At 34.0% G+C, this 26,418-nt stretch overlaps 1 protein-coding gene across 1 annotated transcript; it reads left to right on the forward strand.

Moving 5' to 3' along the window:
• Window positions 1-16,426: 16,426 nt before the first annotated feature.
• On the forward strand, window positions 16,427-23,362 carry LOC128206698 (uncharacterized protein DDB_G0274171-like). Its single transcript, XM_052909315.1, has 4 exons — window positions 16,427-16,653; window positions 20,437-20,676; window positions 21,840-21,989; window positions 23,069-23,362. The coding sequence occupies exons 1-4, from the start codon at window positions 16,581-16,583 to the stop codon at window positions 23,086-23,088; spliced, it is 483 nt and encodes a 160-aa protein (XP_052765275.1). The 5' UTR covers window positions 16,427-16,580; the 3' UTR covers window positions 23,089-23,362.
• Window positions 23,363-26,418: the final 3,056 nt, after the last annotated feature.

The following is a 26,418-nucleotide window of genomic DNA, read 5'->3' on the forward strand; positions in this document are numbered from 1 at the left end:
TGTATGTCGCACTGTGCTATCCAATAAGGAATGACGTTGCAATAGTCAAGGTGGGACATGACTAGAGATAACACCAGAATTTCTGTTGCTTCTTTCGTCAAATAATGCTCTAATGCTCTTTATTCTCATGTAATTCAAAATAGCAGTGCGGCATTTTCTTTTCACGTGTTCTTTGAAATTCAATGTTTCTTTAAGAAACGCCCCTAGGTATCTTACAAAGTTTTCTGCTTTCAAATTGGTGTTATCACAACTTTGATTGAATTTGTTTCGCATTTATTTAGTTGAGGTTGACTACCAAACTTGATAAACTCCGTTTTGGAAGCGTTCATCTTTAGTTTGTTCTGATTCTTCCAGTAATTAATTATTAAGGAATATTGTTCGAGTTCATGTTTAGCAATTTCATCGCTGCCAGGATCGCTCTGGCAGATATGTTTATCGGCAGTGTGATCCTCTGCGAAACCACGCACTGTGATAGATGGCGGTATGACGTCGAATAACGTCCCAGCATATGCTAGGAACAGCCAAGGGCAGAGACAGCTTCCTTGTGGGACACTACATTCAAGTGCACGTGACCTGGAATAGGCTGAACTGACAATGTCAGTGTCCTTTATTGTAAATCGAAGCTGTCCTTTCATTGGGCAAATGAAATCGAATCGGGATTTTATCTTTTAATTGTTGATACAAGTTATGATTAAAATGAATAGAGTGTACAAACCGACTATTACTATCTACCAACAAGTGATAGATTCCCCATCTGGACTATTGTCATTACCAAATCACATACACAAATTAACACAATGTCATTTTTTAAAATATCAGGTTTGGAATTAGATTTTTGGGTAAACAAGCCTTACAAATCTTTCATTAGTAAATTAGTGTTGGTATCAAAATATTTCACAAGCCTTGTTTTATAAACTCCACAATCTAAACAAGCCCAGATGGCATTTCAACAGTGTAGAGCATGCGGGCTTGTGTGTATTTCTGCCGCAAAAATGTCGGTACATTACATACAAAACCAGTTTGTTCAATATATTTCATATTTGTCATGACAACTTGGTATTACCAGTTCACAAAAAAGTGATTGTAAAACATTATCCCGAAGTGATTAAAAAAAAAAAAACATAAGCTGGAAAAAAATATAATCGAAATTATTCGGTCGACTAAAATATTAATATGAATCATAAAGAGTTGGGCTAGAATGATGATTGGTTTTTGACTTAATTATATAGAAATTCGGATTACGGCTTAAAAATACTCGTAACTTAAGTTGTGAAACATTTGTTTTCGCCAATACAAGTACAATACTTTGTTTACCATTATTGGTGGATTGGGCGAGCTTTTAAATGTATACAATCTATATAGACAAAACGGAAGATAATTGAAAACCATGGAATATTCTAGACATGATTATCGTGGACATGTTTATAAAAAATGTTTTCCAAGGGACCTACAGGAATGTCTCTAATATTGTTGTATTACTTTATCATTTCCAAGTCATCAAGGAATGTAAATGGTCTTGTATATCTACAAACCTAAACATATTTGTATGACTGTTTTTCACCATTCGTACTTGTAGAAGCATCACTATTCATATTTTAACTAATACTTCGCCAAGTATAACTATCAATGCAAAATCTTTATAATGAAAATAAGTTTTAAACTTGTGTGAATATAGGTTTAATCCCCCCGACTGAGCTTTGAAGCTGGATACGCCTTTTTTATTCGGAAAACTCTTTGTGTATTCTTCCAAAATACTGTGTTACAACGAATATTAATCTATGATACTGGGTATAAATGTGAAATATATATGTTTGTTTGTGATGTATAGAATACTATTGAAGGTTTCATTTGAAAAGGGAAACAAGATAAGTTTCATGTGCACAGGAATGGTGATGGTAAATAACATGGATACTTCTGTATAACGTGGTAATTATTTTACACATTGAGCTTGTAATTCCATACATTTCATTGTTGAGCTGATCATTTTTAAAATGAGTATGTTCTTCAATCTAAATATTTTATTTTAAAATCTGTATTGTATTGCTGATTTGACCTCGATAGAAGTTGGTCTATGATCTCGGGACCCTGAAGCAAAACAATGACAGGTAAAGTACATATAGTTAATTTATTTATAAGCTGCTCATTAATATATCTAAAAAAAAACAACCATGCATCAATGTTTGTACAATATCTGAATATAACGTCAATAGAAAAAAACAGGGCTTTTTTTCATTTCTTAGAATTTCTCAGTTTGATGTAGTTGGTTTGTTCAGGTGAGGGTGCTTATTTTGATGCACAGTGAATAGTCATATTAACATTACAACGTATGTTTGAGAAGTTGTTTAATTGCTGCAATTCTATGTGTACCTCTGTTTTCAGAACATGAAGTTTAGCCTAAATAATGGCATGTTTTCATCTTTACATTAAGTCTCTTCATTTAAGAATTTCTATGTTGACGAGTGTTTGATAAAACAATAAGTGACATTTGCATTTCATATATATTTATCATATACACAAAAATAATGCAACCTCGGAATGTTTAGCGTTGAAAACTGCTGAAAATACAATTATTAAACTCGATGATTTGATTAAGAAATCTTAGTTATATGGCGTTGTTTGCTGCTAACTTAAAACATTTTTTTTACTTTTATTACGATGCCTGTTCAAATCTGATATCGAATTACCACGGACTTTTTGCAGCTGTTATTTAAAAGAGATATTTACATTTTTGTCATTGTTCTTTCTCTTAAAAATACATACTTGCTTTTCGTTTTTTATGAGATAATCAGTATGGAAGCATGTTAGCAAACGTTGAAATAAATTGGTTCCAAAACTTTTATAAATAATTGCAATTTTAGCTGTAATCAATTCAATTTCGTTGATGGATAATATGTGTTGTCATACTCTCTAAATGTATGTTAAGCTCCATGAACCTAAATTCAGGTTCTTTACTATGCTGGAATTCTGTTTTACTTCAAGTGTTACACAGTTCTTAGATTTTAGTTCAGACCTGTTTTTTTTAAATTGATTTATTTGAACAAGTTAGCGGTCTTACTATTGTGTAAATCTTTGCAGAGCTCGATTTATTTCCGAGAAATACCACCTTCATCTTCCAAATTGTGTTCATTAATACGTTTACATATACGTTCGAAGATTATCAAAATGAAATATGATTAATAAAATGGGGGATATGAATCAAATGAATGGTAATATGAAGTTGGTGATAATATGGACATACTATGTATGATGAGAGGGGTAAACGGTGATATTGAACGATGTGAACAGGTCAGTTAATGATGGATTAAATGTTGCTCTCATTTATATAGGAGATCAGAAACGTTTACTTTGTCAAGGATAGTGCTGGACTTTTTTTAGATATTATAATTAACTTTTTATGAAAAATTGTTTGTGTTTTGGGATTCACCGGTCTGATATTGGATAAATGGCCAAAGGGATGGTGTCTTTGAGAGTGATAAAGCGGACAAGTAAATAAGAAATGGAATGTATCCTCGATTTAGCCGCGTTGACAGTGGTTTTCATTTTCAATGTCTTCGGAGAACAGATGCTCGTTTTGACCTCAAAGTACATACGCAGTGTTGCGTAAGCAACGCTAGATTTGAGATCACACTCACAATACATTTTGATATGTTCTATTTAAAGTTAATATACTTAAGTAAACTATCATTAACAATTAGACATCTCATCATCGACAGTTTACCAATTTCCTAGATCTTTTTTTTTATGTTTGATTATATGCTTTTTTAAAAACGATTTTTTTATACTATGAAAACTCAAAATAAATATATATATATGGCACAAGTTAACCTTGTTATTTTACACATGGGCACAATCAATGATCAAATTCAATTTGCTTGACCGTGTTTTTTGTATAGGTCACACCTTATGGAATATGTCATTACGAAAGCTCTTACAACGAGACGTTGTATCTCCGTCATTATTGGTGCACCACCGCCAAACAGTTGGAAAAGTATGGCTGCTTCCCTAGGTTTGGAACTCTCCCCAGAGGAATTAATAATGTTGATGAAAAGGTATGTATGTTTGTTTGTACTGAAAGCGTATTGGAATTAACGTGTTGTGTCTTGTTAATTGTTGACTGCAACTCAAAAAATTGGAAGAAAACATGAACATTGGACTGCAAAATGTCCAAAGCGAGGAACTTATAGTTGTACATATGACTGTGTATGCTGAATGACTTACTTCATGAGACAAGGTGATATGTGTCGATCTGGTACTTATATCACCAACCGTGTCACAAAAATGGTTTTGCTTCTCAGCAGCTGCAATTCTACTATATATACACACTTTAACATTCTTGGGTTTAGCCTAATTTCCTATGTTCTAGGTACATGGTGGTACAAAGCCTGTCATCAGTCTAACCTCAACGGACATTTCGGAAACGAGGCTTACGGGAAGGGCCTCACATATTGCCTTGACATTCAGCACATATCTCAACTCCCAGACGTCAGTCGAGATGATAATTAGAAGAAAGCCACCATTATCTGAAATAAAATTAAATAATTAACATAAAAGACATTGTTTATGATCTTATTATCAAGAAAGTTATACAAGCAATTACCCATTATATATATAACAATACACTCAATGAAATTGTCGCAGCAATATTTATTAAAGCGTGATGAAGTTACCAAAAGACCCAGACCTTCAAGACATATACAGACTCAGTAAATAAAACACATAGAAAAGGCCTTTGCAACGTATAGTTGAGCCTTGTACCATTCAAAAAAACAATGGTGAGATTATTTGGATGATGGGTTTATTGCTATATGTACTATATGTGACTGTATAATTATAATTATTTTAGCGTCAAATATTATACCCCCAAACTCCCGGTTTAGAAGCATGCAGACACTAGATCATGGAGAGTGAATAATGTGTATGGATGTGTATAAATTTATGTATTATATGCATGCAACAACGAATAACAGTAATTTCTTGAAAGCTGTTTTAAACAATCATATACAATCATTATCAAATAGTATGTCAAGAATATTAATTAATAATGTTTAAGGAAAACAAACGTTCTATCCTTATTTATAACATCGATGGAAGATTCTAGTCTTGTGTTCCCTTTTCGATCAGGAACTTAATAATTAATGCTTAACTTCATTATGAAAATGTCTATGAATCCTTGTACTTTTCTTTCGTCAATTCAACCGTCTATTTGCTAGTGTATGTTGTATTTATTCTGCAGTGTGATATTTGTATATGGGTATCCGCGGGTAATTGAAGATCAGGTACTAGGCTCCGAACTTTCTACTCATGCCCTAGTAATTTCTTGTCGATTTATCACCATAGTTTCATTCCCAAGATGTATTGAGCATCAGAGTTTTTTGTATCATATTTAAGTCTCTACCCATGAGTCGATACATATTACAGGCTCCACCCATAAGTCAATACGCATATTCATCACGAATCGTGTCTCCAATACTTATGTGAAATACTACAGAAACAAGCTCAGTAGCCAAAAGTTTAAACATAAACCCCGTTTAATGGCACTGAGTAAACGCCAAAGACAAAGAACACAAAAACAAAAAATCAAAAACAAGAAACATGGAACAACAGCACAAAACTCCAAAAAACAGCACAGTGCATATATAATATACAAAACCTAGCTATGTGTATCAACGATTGTTAGGTACCGCCTTGGAACGGTCAGTTTAATGTAAATTTACTGGGGGTTTAAACCGGTTTACGTGCACAAACCTTACTCTTATCCGAACAATCCTAAATAAAGAAATCACGTAAAAGGTAAATCTTATCAAAGTATGCATTTACTTTAACCAAGTGTAATCAAATGCAAAATGTGAAAAACAGAAAAAAATAAATAATTATAAAATTTGTTGTTCTGTTACACATAGTCATATAATATTCCGTAATGGCGATAGTGACAATTTATATTATTACACCTCTATTAATATAATACCTCACGTGACCTGTCCATGTTAAATCATCTTATTCACGACATTATCTAATCGATACTGTTATCCTGACATAACGCTTTTCACCGGGTGATATGATTATGCTACCCTCGCGTAGGTCTTAAAATAGACACTTTGAATTTCCAATAGATCGAGTCGATTTTTTGCAGAAAAAAAAACTTTTGGACCAACACCTTACTCCTTGTGGTAACACAGCTGACTGTAAACTAATTTACCATCTCCTTAGTTTGTATTTCATTAATTTGATAATGAATGAAGTTACTCAGTATGTGTTTATTGAATTTCTTTATTAATGTACCAGTAAATATGTTAAATTGAAATTCCGTGTTAAAAGACGCAAACATCTAAAAATGAAATTTCATTTAACCGGAAACAGTTTATCATAATTATGTTGTTATATTAACGCATGAACAATTTAATCACTTCATAGGCCATATATCTGATTTACTCCCCCATCTCGGTCCGACAGTGCATTATATAATTGTTGTTCCGGGCAAAACATAGGCCGAATATACGTCGATTTCAATATATTTCCAAGTATATACATGGCTATGGATTTATATTCTTCATTAGTGGACTATTTTTCTAATAGAAGCAGGGAATCTTAAACATTCAATAAAATGTAACGAGATGGACGACATGCAATTTCGTTCATTTTCAATAAAGGAATTAAACATAACGAATTATCTATCATTAAACATTTATATTTGAGCACTTTAGCACCGTTTTTCACACGGTATTTATATTTATTTCCATATGCTCCTTTCTGAATGGAGTATAAAGTGCAGTTCACAAGAACGTGTAAATCATACGTTAAATATATATATGTGTGTCGACTAATGCAATGAAGTCAGTTTCGTTCGGAAGGGTTGTACGTTCTACTTGGAATATGCTTAGTTTAAAAACCTACTCTTTAGGCAAATGATTGTGTATGTGTGTTTCGAGTGATACGCCACTTCACGATTTTCTCTATTGTGTTGATTTGCACGAGGTCCGTCTTTTACACAAGGACCATTACTGTATTGATGGGTATGACTTTTACTTAGGTTACCACTGAGGTTTCATATATAGTAACCTTTCACATTTCCTTAATATTTTCCTCCTATAATGTATTTTGTTTTTGCTAACCTCCATTCGTACCCGACCATTAACTATTGTGTTCTCGTCATTTCGACTCACAAAGCTCGTTGTATTACGCACGTACACTGTTCTGCTATAACTTATTTTACTTTACTTGTGGTCTGGTAATCAGCATTTAAACAACTGTTGGACAACATCACGATTAAACAATATGTTTTTTAGCTTGATAATATGCCTCATTTGTATTGCGTTGAGCAAAGCATCGTTGCTAGAGCTGAACTGTATAACGCATCCATGAATTGCTCCTCCGTTAGGACCATACCCTGCTGTGCCGGTGGATAGCCTAGGGTCACCTTTTGTATCCACTGGTGCCCTAGAAAAAGGCAAGACGTTCAGTCATTGAGTGTTCTGTGCCACTTTATAGAAATTATCATAGGTCTGCTGTGGTCATTCGCTTTGTTGTAACTAAAACAGCTCAGTTTAATTAGACGGTAGAAACTTTCTAACAATGTTCATAATTATTTGTTGTAGTTGTTCAAACTAGTCGTTGCTACATGTGCCCGGTATCGAAGTGAATCTTCAAGGTACACTTTTTTTTCTCTCCATCTGTCCAGCCGTTCTTCGGGCACACATGTAATACTGCAAGGATATTGTGCCGTCATAGGTCACTGTCCTCGACATAACCAAATGCTTGAACCGAGGTTCTCTTGCTGTTGTTTTTGGAGGTCATGAAGTATTTCTTCGATTCATAACAAACGGCGATAAATATTCCTCTTTGTCCCAGCAGGTAAGAAGTAGGGTTCAACCCTTTGCATTTATGTATTTGGCTCTTGATTGACAAACAATGAGAGCGCGTATAAAAATATGGTGCCGACCTTACGTCTTCTTTTTGATCGTTCTTCCTTTGGAGGCTCGAGATTACATTTTCACACCTTAGCCGTTGGTACTCCATCCTTGAGAACGCATCTTCATCTTAAGTTGCCTGGCTTTCTGATATTATCGCGCAAGATATCTAGCAGTCAACCTCGAATAATTAATTATTATATAATGTGTATTAACATTGGGCATTTGGCATCGCTAATATAGATGTATGTTTGTTTGCGATGTATTTGCCATCTAGCAGAACTCTTATTACATCAGAAAATTTGTTTCGATGGTAGCCTAAGAAATATTACAATTCAAAGTGAAAGTTATAAGTAACTTAAATTTAGTCTATCTTTAAGCTGTTTTTAAATTATCAAGCGATTGGCCTGAATCTTTCTGGAATACAAATCATTGTATCAAATCATTAAGACCTATTAAAAACCCAGGATAGTTTTAACGAAAATTCTTTCAAAAGTCTATTACAGTCGGGTTTACTGTTAAATGGTATTTACTGTCATACATTCCAATAACAAATTTATAAAGGAGATGGCCAATAATGTTTCCACTACAGGAGTAATCAAGGTAAGTATCCGCAAAATATAGCCAAGTATCCGACTCAGACATCTTCCCAAACTAGATAACATAGCAAAAAGGCTTCGGGAGTTTTAATACAAACTTCTGGCTTGGCCTTCAGAAAATTAAATTACATAACTCGCCAAAATCGGTACGAGCTGCGAATCGACATGACGCACCCCGATGGTACAATATTTATGAGCAGGAAGATTTGAACTCTTAGTATGAGCTGACCGTTGATTGGAATGAGAAAACGACCGAAGAAAGTCTTCCCAAGGCGGTCCACCATTCTCGAACCACGAAAACGACATCGGCATATATGGTACAACTGCGCGGAAGTATTCTTAGGTAAGTGCATAAATAATATTTAAGTTATTTCATTGAACATTACGCTTTACACAATCTTCACAAGTTTGCACCCCCACGTTCCTTTATTGGTACCATTAACAAAGATGTCCATCAATTAAGCTGCATATACATGTTGTCACATTACTTGGAAGTATTTGCTAAAGCTGCTTTGATTGACTTAAAGATTAGCTTGATCTCAATTAAAAAATATTTATTTATACCGTAAAGATCCGGACTTTTCCCTATTACCTTTATCAGCTGGCATTATCTAGAATAAAGACATATTGAATGATTTTATTATGAGGCATACTTGTCCACACCTCCTATCCAAGTGTAAGAATGACATGATTATTGGGGGGAAAATGGTTATCAAACAAGCCCCTTCATAAAGTTTGACTAACACGTTCGAGACATGAATCATGAATAGCAAGGCAGCTGATGGATACTAAGTATGCTCCCTGACAGCGTACAAATTGGGAAAAAATGTACATTTAAACACCGCTATTCTAAACACTATTTATCCGAATTCATCGCTATTTCGAAATTATTTTTCGGTCCCTATTTTATTCATTCTTTGCTAATCTAAATTTTTAATCAATTATCCGAAATAGCTTTTTCGAAAAACAACAACAACATCATACTGCGATAGCACTCAGGCATCAGCTTGAGGTGATAATGAAGCATAATTAGCGCTTGTTAAAAAATGACATTGAGCACGCGTATGTTACTCACATCGATGTTAGAAAATGAGCAAATTATTTTGGTGATGTAGTCTGTATATAAACAGAACAGAACAGAACAGACAGTTTATTAGACTTATACAATAGTATATCGTCTTAATACATAATAGTATACACAAATCGTGTCTAAACATTATAACTTTCAAAAGAAATAATTTCATGACTTCAAACAGTAAAACTAATATTTATGAATAATAAATAGACTATAGATCAAAAGAACTAATTAAATAAAATCATTCAATCAAACCTAATATGTATGAGTAATAAATAGTATATAGATCAATTTTTAGCATAGGCAGTGAGGAAAAAAAACTGCATAAAGTTAAGTCACAATGTTAATTAATGTATTTCTAATAACGAATGCCTCTTTCATATATTTACAAACATTTATGACCTCCAACCTATCAGTTGAAGTAAGCATATTATGGAACTTATATACAGATGGATTAACATAATACAAACGTTTAATGTACTTTTTTCGTAATTGAGTATAACAACGACAAATGCAAATAAAGTGGTATTCATCTTCTATATCGTTAGTATTACAACATAAGCAATAACGCTCATTGCGAGGTAAATTTATACGAGCATACCTTCCTGTCTAAATTCTTAAAGGGTGTACAGAAACCCTTAATCTAACAAAATACAATCGTAGAGTTCTAGGTACAATATCTAGATAATGCTCATAATCTAAAGTGGGTTTAAACACTCTATACATATCTAAAACTGGACTATTACTAGCAGTTACACACCATTCTTGGTTGAATGTATTTACGATTCTACTTTTAAATTCACTAATGAATGTATTTACATGTATCGCATTGGGATTATCAAACACATATGCAAAACTATAATTATTTAACAAAGTTTTCACATTTGAAACCCAGTTGGTATAACCCTTATTATTGTAATCATCAAGTGCATGATTATACATAGACTTCAGAATGATATTATTGCTATTAACAATTTTAAACCAGTACTTTATAATGCGTACATATCTATTAATATATAGAGGATATCTTCCTAGTTCGCCATATACAGCAGCATTACATGTATTAAATTTCACTTGTAACAATCGTTTACAAAATTTCAAATGGATGCGTTCTATTTCTTTGGATTTACTAAAACCCCATACTTCGGATGCATAATTAAGTATAGAACCAACAAAGGCATCAAATAATTGACAAAATATTTTAGGTTTAAGATCAAATTGCTTGCATTTATATAACAATGTGTTCATAGCCTTGAGGGCTTTTCCAACTAAATGTTGTTGGTTCAATACAAAAGTACCAGTATAGTTAATAACAGTACCTAAATAATTAAAATTATCTACAACCTCAATGTTATGGCCATTATTAGTCCATGTCTCATTTTGACGTGTTCTACCCCGCTTACGGAATACCATAATCTTTGTTTTAATTGTGTTTACTTTTAGTCCCCATGCAATGCAATATAAATTAAGGTTGTCTAAATGTTCTTGTAACTCCTCTGGTGTTTTGCCTAAAATGGCCATATCATCTGCAAAGAGTAATAAAATTAACACAATATCATCAATATTTAAACCTGAATAAACAGACGCAGCGTTATTCAGTAGGTAAAATTCCAAGTCCTCTGCGAATAGAGAAAACAATATTGGGGACATTATCTCCCCTTGACGCAAGCCAATAGCATAACTGAAATAGTCTGAGTAAGAAGTACATGATTTCACACATGATTTAACATTTTCATACATATCCTTTACTATTCTAAGCAGTTTACCTTTAATACCAGATTTGTACATTTTTAACCATAGGGCATTGCGATAAATACTATCAAAACATATCAACGTACACAACGTATAGACGTTTATTTTCATTTAAATAGTTTTCTACAACGGACGTCAATATATATATGGCGTCAACAGTAGAACAACCTTTCCGAAATCCAAATTGGGCATCAGAAATAGTATCATTAGATTTGCAAAATGCTTCAATACGCTTATTTAATATAGTAGTAAATACTTTGGAAAAACAACTGACAAGTGTAATTCCTCGGTAATTATTAACATCATTAACAGAACCTTTTTTATGTAAAGGAATTATAACACCTTCAGTCCATTTTTCAGGAAAATAACCAGACAATAGAATACCATTTAATACATCACATAAATGACTAGATAAAATATCGACACAATCAATAAAGTATTCATTTAGTATACAGTCGCTACCAGCAGCCTTATTATGTTTTAAATGCTTAATTGCCATGTGTACTTCATTAACAGATATAGGTTGATCTAATTCTGGAAATGTAGAATTATCTTCATTAAAATCATGGTTTGAACAGAAATCCTCTGCTTCATTATTATTACTATCAAAAGTATTATTACTAAGATTTTCAAAAAAATCTTTAAATTGATCCAAAGTAATATTATGATTATTTACTTTATTTTTGTCTTGAAAAATTTCCAAAAATCTTTTGGCTTATTTCTCTTTAAATTTTCAATTTCCTTCATTTTCTGTCGATAACAACAATGTTTCCTTCTACGAATTAAATCTTTATAATACTTCTTTCGTGAACAAAGAGTAATCCTATTTACATCAGATTTGTCTATGTTATAACAACGTAAAACCTCTTGGTATAATAGCCTTGCATCAACACAATCGTTATCAAACCAATCAGCATTTTTCATACAACTATTATCATCAAACGATGGTTTATTACTATAACTAAACACTTTAGAAAATAACGGATCTGCAATATCACGGATAGTCGTTGTAAACCTATCTAAAACACTATTAATTGACATTCTACTTGTATAGTCTATATTTTCAACAATATCGTTTAATGCAGGCAATTTTGTAATTAATCCTGAACGAAATTGTTCACGTAGCGTATTATCCCATCTATATTTAACATCACTGAATGTCTCATAACTCGGTGAATAATTATTACAATACAATGAAAAATGAAACGGGGCATAATCGCTCCATTCAGTAAAATCACCTATAGTAAACTTAGATAACAATGAAAAATTACATTCCTTGGTCAATACATAGTCAATGACGGAAGAACCGTTATGAGAATAACATGTATGTTTACAACTATCGCCAATTCTACCATTGACAATGCGTATACATGAAGATTTACAAAGATCAAGCAATTTGATCCCATGACTATTGTTAACCGTATCAACTGAGGCCCTAACAGAGGTGTAGTCTGGAACATAATAAATATCATCATATACAGTGTTTACATTATCATGTACAATAAAATCACATTTATTACCAACCCTGCTATTTAAATCGCCAGCAATATATACCTTGGCAATTTCAGAAAAATATGTTATATCATTTTCTAGAATATCGAATAGATCAACATTTATAGTATTATATACAGGAGAGTCAGCTCCCAAAATATAGCTTGGACATATATACACATCTTCTTCAGTATGAAAGAAATTATGGTCTAGTTTTAGCCAAATAATAGAATCATAATGGTTTCTGACAATTTGAATACCGTTTTCTAAATGCTCCTTAAAATAAACTAAAACACCACCGCTGCTTCTACGAGCGTTTCGATGTTGAAATTTTCTATAATAATGTTTTGAAATATAACCATTTAGATCAATGTTACTAGATGAGTTTGTCCATGTTTCATATAAAATACAAATATCATGTGAACTAATAATATCAATAAAATCAGAAGAACTCTTTTTACAATCAGTGAGTCCATGTACGTTCCATGTTAAACCGAAACCTCACCGCCTTCGTGACCCTACGCACGTACTGCGGTTCCGTCGACGTAGAGGGTGTCGTAGGCCAGGTACGCGCGCTTCCCCTGCCGCCTCGCCTCCTTCATCTTCGGAACTAGTACTCTCCTCTTCTGAATTACATCCGGCGGAAACTGTTCGAAAACACGAAACACGGTCCCATCCAGCTGTTTCCACGATTTCCTAACCATTTCTCTGTCCTTGAAAAAGTGAACTTGGCCACAATGTTCCTGATCTTCCCCGTCACCGGCGCGCCTGGTGACCGATGCACCCGCTCAAACCGGATGCTCTCGGCCATCTCGCGGGCGATCTTGAAGGCGTCCTGTAGATGTTGGCGTAGCTTCCTCTCCGTGGCTTCCGCCGTCTCACTCCCGCTGGTGTTATCCTCGGGCACCCCAGTGAACACTAAGTTATTTCTCATCGATTGTGACTGTAGATATGAAACGTCGTCACGTAGGGTGTTTCTCTCCTTCTCGAGTCGCTGCATCCTCTCCGCCACTTCCGCCGCGTGTATGTCCGCCCCGTCCACTTTGTCCTCCAGACGCGTCACCCGCTCGTCCACCTTCTTCACCCGATCATCAAGGGCTAGCCAAAGTTTTGTAACTTCCTTCTCAAAATTAACCATCCTTTTCTCGATCGATTCAATGGCCCCCAACTTTTTCTCAACAGTTTCTGGCCTACCACTCATAGATGTTAATAAGTTCATTAGATCCCGGTTGGTAGGTTCTGGGTTGTTTTCCGCCATGGTAAAGGGTTCCTCACTTGCAGTTTGCACAAAAACACTACTGTCCAAGTTATCCTCCGCATATAATACAAAATTAGTTCTGCTAAGTACTTCACTTACTGGAAGTTCACTGTAATCCGAGCCCCCGGACGGGCCTCTTTGTTTACATATTTTCCGACTGTTGATTTCATTGTCACTACTATTTCTATCTTTCCTCTTCTTATTTTTCGATTTAGTCATTATATCATTTTACAAATGTAACATAGCACCTTTACTCATTAAATCCATGTTCCAAAATTGTTTTAGATACTTGAAATTAATTAATTTTCCATTTTGCTTTCCTGTTCGTAACCAATCCCGCCTAATTTATCACGTGGTATATAATAATAACAATATTCAAATGAGACAAAAACAGCTCGCTGGTTTTGCTTGTAAAGATACATATCTATCTATATCATTGCTGTTTTACAGAATCTGAAAATGATTTGAAAATGTTTCATCAAATTCGATGGCCACATAACCCACTCGACCCTGGATCACTCAAACCAAATGCAACATGTAGATAACGTGTAACTGACATTGCAATCTTCACGACTTAATATTATATCGAATCTATAAGGTACGCTGTCATTTTCTGAAATTGATTATCCGAAACGTCGTTATTGCGAATTTTTTATTTGACGAATTCGGATAAACAGTGTTTAAATGAACGTCTCTTGTTGTTACAGTTTAAACTAACAGATTAATAGTTGGCACTGGGTTAGTTGTAAACAAAAGCATGATCATCAAGACTTAAGTTCAATGTTGAGAAGATTTGTTTCGAGTATTTGTGAACTTACTCATATTATTTGCAGAGTAAAAGAACAGACCAATGTTAAGCATGGAAAATGCACATTGCAAAAGAAACAGTCGCAGACTGCCACATCACAAAGCTGAAATAAGTAAAATTAATCTAAATTACCTGAAAGAGAAGCAGGAAATGTCATAAGTATGTATTAAGTTTGAACAGAAGACTTAAGACAATAATAAATATCGTCCCAGAAACACATTTTTGTCACAGGTAAGGGAAGAGGCCGATTTATTTTTCTTGGCTTTCCAAACGCATTCAAAATATGTAGATAATACATAGATAATATCAAAGACATGCGAGTTTTTTTTTCTGAATTTGTTGTATCCTTATCAGGCATGTTGCATATAATATAGTTGCTTGAATTCATATCATAGTCATAACATCTAAAATATCAACTCCGTACATAAGTCTTTATGTACGTTTTTATCCCCTTAGGAATGATAACAGATTCAAAATCACAGTTTACAATTTTGATACCATGTTGTTAAGTTTGAATGATAAGCGATAGTTTAGACAGCTGCAAAATGTATGCGTTTGCAATATCATTACGAAATACATTCAAAACACAATACTACGCTATCGCGATTTACATAGGTAAAAGTTGATGCAACTAAAAAGGAAATTTTAAACAAATTCAATATGCAAATTAATGGTGCATATAACAACTGTAATATAACCTGTTAACGTTCGCGAATTGTTTCATTTTAACCACTTAATTTCAGCGATAATTATCTAGCTATCTAGTTTATATTCGCGTTACTTTTATGATAAGATGAATATCATAGGACTAACAACAGGCTTGAAAATGCCCAGAACTGCCACCTTTAACCTTTTTAGTTGTACAACATTAAAAGGTTAACTAGTTATTGTTTGCGAATTCCACTTCTTAAGTAACATACTAACTGGTAAACGTAATAAGATTCGTGTTACCACTTAGCTTTAAATGCATTCCAGAGTCAGGCGCTAACAAGTTACCTAGCTATGGTTTGCGAATTCCACTTAATAAGTAACATAATATCTGGTTTACGAAATACCATTCGTGTTACCACTTACCTAGTGAAATTCGCAAATCATAAGTAGATAACCAGTTGTGTTAATATATTCACAGACAAGTGGTACCAATGGTCATTTGTTCGATGGGAGTTTTTTGAAGGGTGAACCTCGCAGGTAATTTTCGGTCATCTTTTCCATCAGCACGTCTGACCTATCCGTATACATACATTAGATAAGGAGGAAAGAAAACTGCTAAACATGTTTACACGAAGGGAGACACTTCTCTGAAATTTTTACAATATCCTGTTTTAAAATGATGGCATGTCAATTTTATTTTCCTCTTGCGGTCTCCCATATAACCGCATTTCCGTCTTGGGATGTTTGCGCAAAACTAGAGAATCACAACAACAAATGTGTGTTTAATAGTGCAAAAAAATCTTAATTAATTATTTTAACTGGGATACATGCTCGTTTGTAACACAATCATGAGACACGTTATATCAATCAATTTCATCTGACGTAAATTCTTGAATTAAGACATTGTTTTACATGGGGAAGGTTTGACCACATTTATGAATCAATCAGAGATATAATTAAATGTTGCTATTAGTCAACAACGACAGAATGATCCGGTGCATTTCGTTTTTGATTTAAGAAAATCAAAATTTAAGAAAATAAAATGGAATCAATTCTCATTGTTATTGTTTTAACGGTGCTAGGAGTTATTTGCGGACAAGAATATGCCGGTGGAGGTAAGATTTACCTGTTGTAAACATTGTAATAGTTTTTATATATAAATGCGTTCCACTCATCACAAGTAAGTAGCATAGCTCTTTGATCTAAAGTTCATACCATACGTTTTCACTCTTATAATATGACATATAAATATGTGTGTTATTTGTTTATGATTGTATTTTATATTTTGCAATGACTACGTTTGAAACCGATAACGTCATGTACATGTTGCTATTACCAATAAACTATGAGTTTTAGCTTGTTTATTTCAAATTAAATAAAGCACTTTAAAATGGCTCATTTATTTGTTTTGTTAGGTGTTTTTTAAGTGACATCAAAATTAATAAACAGTTTAACAAGCTTCATGGTCCACAAAACTAATTTATAACATTCAGTGGTTAAAATTTTAACACAATCTATCCTATCTACTCCTTAAATTAATTTATAGTAAACACACTATACATGTTTGATTGAGAAATTCATAGTATTGCTATGCATTGAAATTAAACATATTTTATAATAAGATACTTTAAATATTGTTTATCAAACTAATTAAATGGACTTTTTTTGGAATTTTGCAACAAATCTTCGAACTTTATGTTTAACTTAGAAATTAACTGCGCTGCAGATAGATTAATGAAATCGCTTTGTCTTTTCCTAATTATATGAAATGTATAGAATTGCTATGCTTTGTAATTTATCCATTATTTTAATAATTGTCATGGATTTTTAAACAAAATGTTCAAACTGCATGTCTGTGACATTTGTTTGAGTCAGATAAACAGCGAAAAATTATTTATCTATTTATTTTATAACATAATTGCTTTGCATTGAAAGTTATATATATACAAACTGCATGTCTGTGACATTTGTTTGAGTCAGATAAACAGCGATAAATTATTTATCTATTTATTTTATAACATAATTGCTTTGCATTGAAAGTTATATATATATATATATATATATATATATATATATATATATATATATATATATATATATATATATATATATATATATATAGTATGTTTTTGTGTATTCACTGATTATATTTAAGGTATATTTTTTTTTAATTATGGTACCGAATGAATATAATCATTTAAGGCGAACATGTGTGTAATTAAACTGTAAAAGAAAATTATTGACCAATGGGGGATCTAAATGTCAATAGCTTATGGAAACTTGTTTGTTTAACTTTAATTACATCGAATGAACCCCGAATATAATACTGTAATTTTTCGGCAATTTAAACGAAAAAATGATACCAGCTTAAACAAACATCGTCCTTGTTACCCCTCTCATCGCAGAAGCATGCAATTCTGCAAGAGTAGAAACCCCTCTTATATCAACTATTGGAATACAATGTTGTAAAAATGGCGCTATTCCGAGAATTTCACAAGTATCCGAATTTAAACTGTGTTCTTAACGTATATTTTATTGTTCAATTTTGACCATGTACATACACATAGAGCGCTAGCAAGAACGCATACAACTCCTTGACTCACACAACCCCATATAAGGAAGTTACGGTCACGTGATATTTTAGCGGCAAATACAACCACTTAGCCGCTTGCTTCTTTTAATTATCACTGCTGATAAAAGCCGTCTAAATGTTCGAAAAGGTGATTTGATATGGTTACAATGGGAATGGATTTACTGTCAAAAAAGAACAATATCATGGAGAGAGAGCAGCTAAAAGAAAATATGCTTGTGTTCCTTTTTGACAAAACCGACAATGTTGACGTTTTAATAATTAATTATTGAGGTATGTGTTTATATTTGTTTACTGTGATTTAATCGTTATTTCTGGTAAAATAATTGTTTCCCACTATCATTCTTCCAAGTTTTAAGCTATTTTTAATATGCAAAGAAATATTAAAATATTTTTGCGCTGAATTTTGTTTTAATAATGATCGCCGCATTTCGTCACCTGGAAATAACATTCATTAAGTAAACGTCATAAAGTTCCTGACGTGGATTATGTCAATATATCAAATTAAGCAGAACGCATAGTTGTCGGCATTCATGTATGTGAGGGTACCGCTTTTTAGTGATCAATTCCCATGTGAATATTATCTGAGTTCAATAGACATACGAAGTTCAGTCGATAAATACATATAGTGCCCTAAGAAGATCGTACCTCATGACCTCATTAGTCAAATAAAGGTTTACAGCGTATGCGCAGACGTCACAGCGATAAACAGGAAATAGACGCGCAAAGATTTACATGAAATAGACGAACAGCGATATACTGGAAACAGACGCACATTTTTTGCTTCCTTCAAAATCATTGACTCTCCCAACGGTTAAAATTGATTAACATAACATTAGTCTACAGGCAATTGGACAACACTTCGACGGTCATTGGCCCGTAAATTAGTGCCAACACCAGGTGTTAATCGTCGATGGCTTGCCGATGGCTTACGTGCCAGATGACTGACCTTTAAACTAGACCTGTACTGCAGACATCATTGGTGGCATTATCCGTTATAAAGTTGTTGTTTTAAGATATAAATACCATAAAAAATACCTTTTGTTTAAGCGGTTCAGACAATAATTCAGCCCCATCAATAGCAGCTATTCTTTTTGGTCTTAGTTGTGAGAGCGGTCAGACATTAATACTTCCCCGCAAAAACAGCCCTACTGTTAGGTTACAGTTTTTAGAGCGAGTCAGACTACAATACTGTCCCGCAAATAACGACGCTACTGGTTGGTCTAACTTTTTAGAGCAAGCCAGACTACAATATTGTCCCGCAAATAACGACGCTACTGGTTGGTCTAACTTTTTAGAGCGAGCCTGACTACAATACTGTCCCGCAAATAACGACGCTACTGGTTGGTCTAACTTTTTAGAGCGGCCCAGACTACAATACTGTCCCGCAAATAACGACGCTACTGGTTGGTCTAACTTTTTAGAGCGGCCAGACAACAATACTGTCCCGCAAATAACGACGCTACTGGTTGGTCTAACTTTTTAGAGCGGGCCTGACTACAATATTCTTCCACAAATAACGACGCTACTGGTTGGTCTAACTTTTTAGAGCGAGCCTGACTACAATATTCTCCCACAAATAACGACGCTACTGGTTGGTCTAACTTTTAGAGCGAGCCAGACTACAATACTGTCCCGCAAATAACAACGCTACTGGTTGGTCTAACTTTTTAGAGCGGGCCTGACTACAATATTCTCCCACAAATAACGACGCTACTGGTTAGTCTAACTTTTTAGAGCGGGCCTGACTACAATAATCTCCCACGAATAACGACCCTTCTGTTAAGTCACACTTTTAAGAGCGGACCAGACTATAATACTGCCCAATGAATAACGGGTCTACTGTTAAGTCACAAATTTTAGTGAGTTCGTTGGGTTTCAGTAGGGTTGAATAATAATAATAATAATAATTATTATTATTATTATTATTATTATTATTATTATTATTATTATTATTATTATTATTATTATTATTATTACTTTATCATTATTATATACGTTTGTGAAATAATTTTTAAGAATACATCATTATAAATCTCGAGCTCTGTAATGTGTTCAATGATTTTTTATTCATGCTATGATTGAACTACGCTTTCTACGATAGTTTACACTAAAAAATGGTTTAGTATTCATTCTACGCCACCCGCAGGAAGACATCAAAGTCCATATGCTTTAGCTATGACATGAAAAATTGGTACTTATAGGCTAAAGTGTTACTTCTGGTGCGGTTACATCAATGTTCCTTTTGGATGGAAGAGGATTGCTAATGCTCGATCATACCACCTTAAAAGTCTGTATTATCTTTCAGGTATTCCTATAAGGCCTCCAGGTGGAACAATCTGTGACCGTGCGAGATGTATTCGGCCACAATGTCCTGGCGGGGCTAAGCCACAGATAATACATAAGCAATGTTGTCCCTCTTGCCCGCCGCCCGTTGGACCCGATTGCTCAAGGACATTTTGTACACTGGATATTAAGATTTGTGCGGACGGGCGGCAAGCTTCTGTCCCACCTGGAGAATGTTGTCCACGATGCATCGACCCACCAAGTGAGATATTTACATAGAATAAGTAATACATGTAATTTGCGATTATGGCATGTACCTGTGACTTTTTCGGATGAGTTATCAACATTTAACACTACAATTTGAATAGCATAACATAGAAGATAATTGTTTATTCCAGTGTAAGATCGTAATATATTTCATCGAGTGAGAGCAACGAGTGAGATAATCACTGTTGGTGTTCATGAAATGAAATATATTACTAAAACGAACATTTTTTTCCCAGCCTTGTGAGTGCCGAAGTTTTATTTGGAACTGGAAGCGGGCTTATCTGTCGAAATAGTAAAAAATATCAATTTGATATATTTACCCTTTCAAATGGTGAAAGATCATATTCCTTTTTTACTGATAAATCCATATAATAATCGGAAAGCATATTATAAAAGGTTATTTCCAATTAGAAAACACTTAAAAAAATAATAATACAAAATTACTACAGAATTAAGGGATTCAGCGAGTATGATCTAGATTCCGGATTGGTCCAACCCCTTGACTCGTAGTTAACACTTAACATTTATGAAGGAAATAACAAAAACACGGCCACAATATCAAAATAATTTTCAAGTCATTTATCTATCTGCAGCGCAGTTTATTTTACCACATAACAGCATAACATCATTCGAAAATACTCTTGTTTTACTCTTTTGGAAAACTCTTTATTGTGTGCATTATTTTGTTGATTAGCATCATGGCTCAATATTTTGACAAAAAATAAAATTCTAGGGCACACATTTTCTTGAGTAGTTATTCAAGAATAATTTACTTTACTTTAGTTCGAGTTTTGCTCTTGATTTTTTTTACTGTTGAATGAAGTACTTTTATCAACACAAAATATGCAAGAATGTGCCTTTAAAGTAGTATCACATATAAAATTGTGATCCATGTTATGCGGTTTTGTAGCAAAATGATGTAGCTTTTCGGATTGCTTGATACAATGAATGATATCAATAATATATGACCAGATGTATGTTTTTAATTTATATAGTAGTTATCTCAATTGGATTAAAAACGATTAAAGCTAATAAATAATTACGGGAAAATAACGGACAGAATAAAGACATAGCTTTATAACAATAATATTGAATACCACCACAGGAGCTTGAATATTATATAAGCGATCAAGATTGAAACACACATTGTCTATTTAGATACAGGTACAAAGCCTGGTCAATGTCCACAGAGACGCGGCAGTGCTTGTAGATCCGTGCATCCTGAATGCAACGGAGATTACTCTTGTCCCGGAAGTCAAAAATGCTGCAGTTACGGTTGTGGACGCCGATGCACTAGACCTTTGTTTGGTAAGAATACCTTAAATATGATGGTTATTATTTAGAAGCAGTAGCAGCAGCAGCAACAGCAGCAGCAGTAGCAGTAGCAGTAGGAGCAGCAGCAGCAGTAGTAGTAGTAGTAGTAGTAGTAGTAGTAGTAGTAGTAGTAGTAGTAGTAGTTGTAGTAGTAGTAGTAGTAGTAGTAGTAGTAGTAGTAGTAGTAGTAGTAGTAGTAGTAGTAGTAGTAGTAGTAGTAGTAGTAGTAGTAGTAGTAGTAGTAGTAGTAGTACTAGTAGTACTAGTAGTAGTAGTAGTAGTAGTAGTAGTACTACTAGTAGTACTAGTAGTAGTAGTAGTAGTAGTAGTAGTAGTAGCAGTAGGAGCAGCAGCAGCAGCAGTAGTAGTAGTAGTAGTAGTAGTAGTAGTAGTAGTAGTAGTAGTAGTAGTAGTAGTAGTAGTAGTAGTAGTAGTAGTAGTAGTAGTAGTAGTAGCAGTAGGAGCAGCAGCAGTAGTAGTAGTAGTAGTAGTAGTAGTAGTAGTAGTAGTAGTAGTAGCAGAAGTAGAAGTAGTAGTAGTAGTAGTAGTAGTGGTAGTAGTAGTAGTAGTAGTAGTAGTAGTAGTAGTAGTAGTAGTAGTAGTAGTAGTAGTAGTAGTAGTAGAAGTAGTAGTAGTAGTAGTAGTAGTAGTAGTAGTAGAAGTAGTAGTAGTAGTAGTAGTAGTAGTAGTAGAAGTAGTAGTAGTAGTAGTAGTAGTAGTAGTAGTAGTAGTAGTAGTAGTAGTAGTAGTAGTAGTAGTAGTAGTAGTAGTAGTACTAGTAGTAGTAGTAGTAGTAGTAGTAGTAGTAGTAGTAGTAGTAGTAGTAGTAGTAGTAGTAGTAGTAGTAGTAGTAGTAGTAGTAGTAGAAGTAGTAGAAATATTAGTAGTTAAATGTTGTTGTCGATCATGTTATCCAATATAAACGTTGCATTCTCAAAATCGTTGGGTCATACAGTCATATTTCGGCTATTGTTTATACATAACGCGTGTATTTGCATGAGTTTTTCCTGATATCTACCTTTCAATGGGCGGCAACTTGGCATACCATTTCCATCACCTTTTGTTATTTGCAGTGGGAAAATATCGCAGATGAAGTCAAAATAAAGTTACAAACGACGTGAAGATCAAGGACTGTAACATATGTTTTTGAGTAAATTATAATGTTAGGTTTTCTATATCGTAATAAATGACATTTTTTAGGTGTATTTCAAATTTAGCACTTCAACAATGGTGTCTTAGATGTCGTTTATAATTAAAGCTTAACCATTGCAAACTGATATGTTAGATGATATAAATATAATTTTAATGCACGCAATGTATTTCATATAACATTTATGTTTAGAATGAACAATAAATGCATAACAACACTCATGTGTTACTGTAATCAATGTGTGCCTTTTAGTCAATATGGAAATGTGTCCCTTTGTCAGCAGTTGTTGACTTTATCTTATATATTTATTTATCTGAATTAGCCAAACATATAAATCGATTATATTTGATAATTGATTGTATTATATAAAAAGGTCAACTACATGCATCTTATTTTTCCTACTGCCTTAATACCTTTTTTGATTAGAAACAAATGTTTTTTTGTGAATATTTTATTATTTCATCTTATTTTTTATGAAAGAGAACATGGTTTTACATATGGATATAATACCTCCCCAACCGAACATGGTGTTTTACAAAATTACTGTTCAAGCACCTTAGCGCAAAGCAATAATTATACAACACAAACCCCATAGGAATTCAATATTCCTTTAGAAACAGAGACTGCTCTCTTGTCTCTATCATGATATGTCTTTCTGTTGCATTAACGTTTCTTTAACTTCAACGCTATTCCAAAACTCCAATGGAAACTACAGTTACAAGCCCAAAATCCATCCAGAATAACCACTGGAAAACCCCGTTTTAAGCCAGATATAAACATGCACTGAACGAGATACAAACGCCATCCAAAACCACGCATACAGACTGGCATAAAAACTATCCTTGTAAATGCATGTTGCAGTTTATGCCTTGTACACAGGATCAGTCTATACTCTTCTTTGCGGGAGAATTTGAACTAGTTTTATTTTAAATATTACTCTATAGAAATCTTTGTAACCTCACAGTAGTCAAACATTTAAATATATTACGCCTCCAACATAAATGACGCAGCGCCATTGGTCCAGGACTGGTCACGCGGTGACCCCATATTTTGGAAATTTATATCGTACCAAAATGGCGTAAACCTACTAACCCCGTAACTTATAATTAACCCTGCATAGAAACATAAGGTAGGGTCTTAACGACACTGAACGAGAGACACATGTACAAACACAACGAATATACATCAAAATACCTTTTTAAGTAAACAGTCGGAACATTCAGTGAAAAATGTTTTAAATCTGTGTTTTGGCGAGACCTTTCAGAGACGCCGTCAAAGGCAAAGCATTCAAAAAGTATACTATCAGATAACGTTGCATTCCCTCACGCGGGACCTTATTGTAATAATTTATTTCACAATTCTGCAACTTCTTCATTTTATGTTTAATGAGCCAATTCCTGAAAAAACAAAAAGTCTTGCAATAAAGCAGCATATAGGTGTAGTCACCAGACACATCACATTTTGATTTAAGTATTAAACCATATTTAATATAAAAATGTAATCCAACTTTATTATTTTATGATATACAATTGTAAATAAAAGAACAAAAACAATATTCATTTAAAATATAATATGAGCTATTTAAATGGGTACACAAAGGCCCAATCGCCATAAAGAAGAAGAAACAAACGCATCGTCTACCAAAACATATTAAGGTAACCACTTTTCACATTCAGTTATTCGACTTGTGTTCTGCCAATACATGTGATGGTTTCCGTATTGGAATATTCAGTAGCTAACAGACGAGACAAAACACGCATTTTCAATGCTTCGTCTGCCAATACATGTTATGGATCCCGCAGTGGAATATTCAGTGGCTAACAGACGAGACAAAACACGCAATTTCAATGCTTCGTCCGCCAATACATGTTATGGATTTCTCATTGGAATATTCAGTAGCCTTCAGACGAGATAAAACACGCAATTTCACTGCTTCGTCTGCCAATACATGTTATTGATTCCACATTTGAATATTCAGTAGCTTTCAGACGAGATAAAACACGCAATTTTACAGCTTCGTCTTCCAATAAATATGTAATGGATCCCGCATTGGAATATTCATAAGCTTTCAGACGAGATAAAACACGCAATTTCACTGCTTCGTCTGCCAATACATGTTAAGCATCCCTCATTGGAATATTAAGAAGCTATTAGACGAGAAAACAAACACGCAATTTCACTGCTTCGTCTCCCAATACATGTTATGCATCCCGCATTGGAATATTAAGTAGCTAACAGACGAGACAAAACACGCAGTTATGCATCCCGCATTGGAATAATAAGTAGCTTTTAGACGAAATAAACCACGCAATTTCACTGCTTCGACTGCCAATACATGTTATGCATCCCGCATTGGAATATTAAGTAGCTAACAGACGAGATAAAACACGCAATTTCACTGCTTCGTCTGCCAAAACATGTTATGGATCCCGCATTGGAATATTCAGTAGCTAATAGACGAGATAAAACACGCAATTTCACTGCTTCGTCTGCCAATACATGTTATTGATTCCACATTTGAATATTCAGTAGCTTTCAGACGAGATAAAACACGCAATTTTACAGCTTCGTCTTCCAATAAATATGTAATGGATCCCGCATTGGAATATTCAAAAGCTTTCAGACGAGATAAAACACGCAATTTCACTGCTTTATCTGCCAATACATGTTAAGCATCCCTCATTGGAATATTAAGAAGCTTTTAGACGAGAAAACAAACACGCAATTTCACTGCTTCGTCTCCCAATACATGTTATGCATCCCGCATTGGAATAATAAGTAGCTTTTAGACGAAATAAACCACGCAATTTCACTGCTTCGTCTGCCAATACATGTTATGCATCCCGCATTGGAATATTCAGTAGCTAACAGACGAGATAAAACACGCAATTTCACTGCTTCGTCTGCCAATACATGTTATGCATCCCGCATTGGAATATGCAGTAGCTAACAGACGAGACAAAACACGCAATTTCAATGCTTCGTCCGCCAATACATGTTATGGATTTCTCATTGGAATATTCAGTAGCCTTCTGACGAGATAAACCACGCAATTTCACCGCTTCGTCTGCCAATACATGTTATGCATCCCGCATTAGAAATTCAGTAGCTAACAGACGAGACAAAACACGCCATTTCACTGCTTTCTCTTCCAATACATGTTATGGATTTCGCATTGAATATTAAGTAGCCTTCAGACGCGACGAAACATGCAATTTCAATGCTTCGTCTACCAATACACGTTATGGATTTCGCATTGGAATATTAAGTAGC

Source organism: Mya arenaria, chromosome 10, assembly GCF_026914265.1.
Source record: "Mya arenaria isolate MELC-2E11 chromosome 10, ASM2691426v1".
In the NCBI taxonomy this organism is placed as follows: Eukaryota; Metazoa; Mollusca; class Bivalvia; order Myida; family Myidae; genus Mya; species Mya arenaria.

Coding starts and splice junctions, on each gene's coding strand:
- LOC128206698 (XM_052909315.1), top strand. CDS start 16,581: ATGGAATCAATTCTCATTGTTATTGTTTTAACGGTGCTAGGAGTTATT. Junction 16,654..20,436: donor ACAAGAATATGCCGGTGGAG/GTAAGATTTACC, acceptor ATTATCTTTCAG/GTATTCCTATAAGGCCTCCA. Junction 21,990..23,068: donor ATGCACTAGACCTTTGTTTG/GTAAGAATACCT, acceptor TGTTATTTGCAG/TGGGAAAATATCGCAGATGA.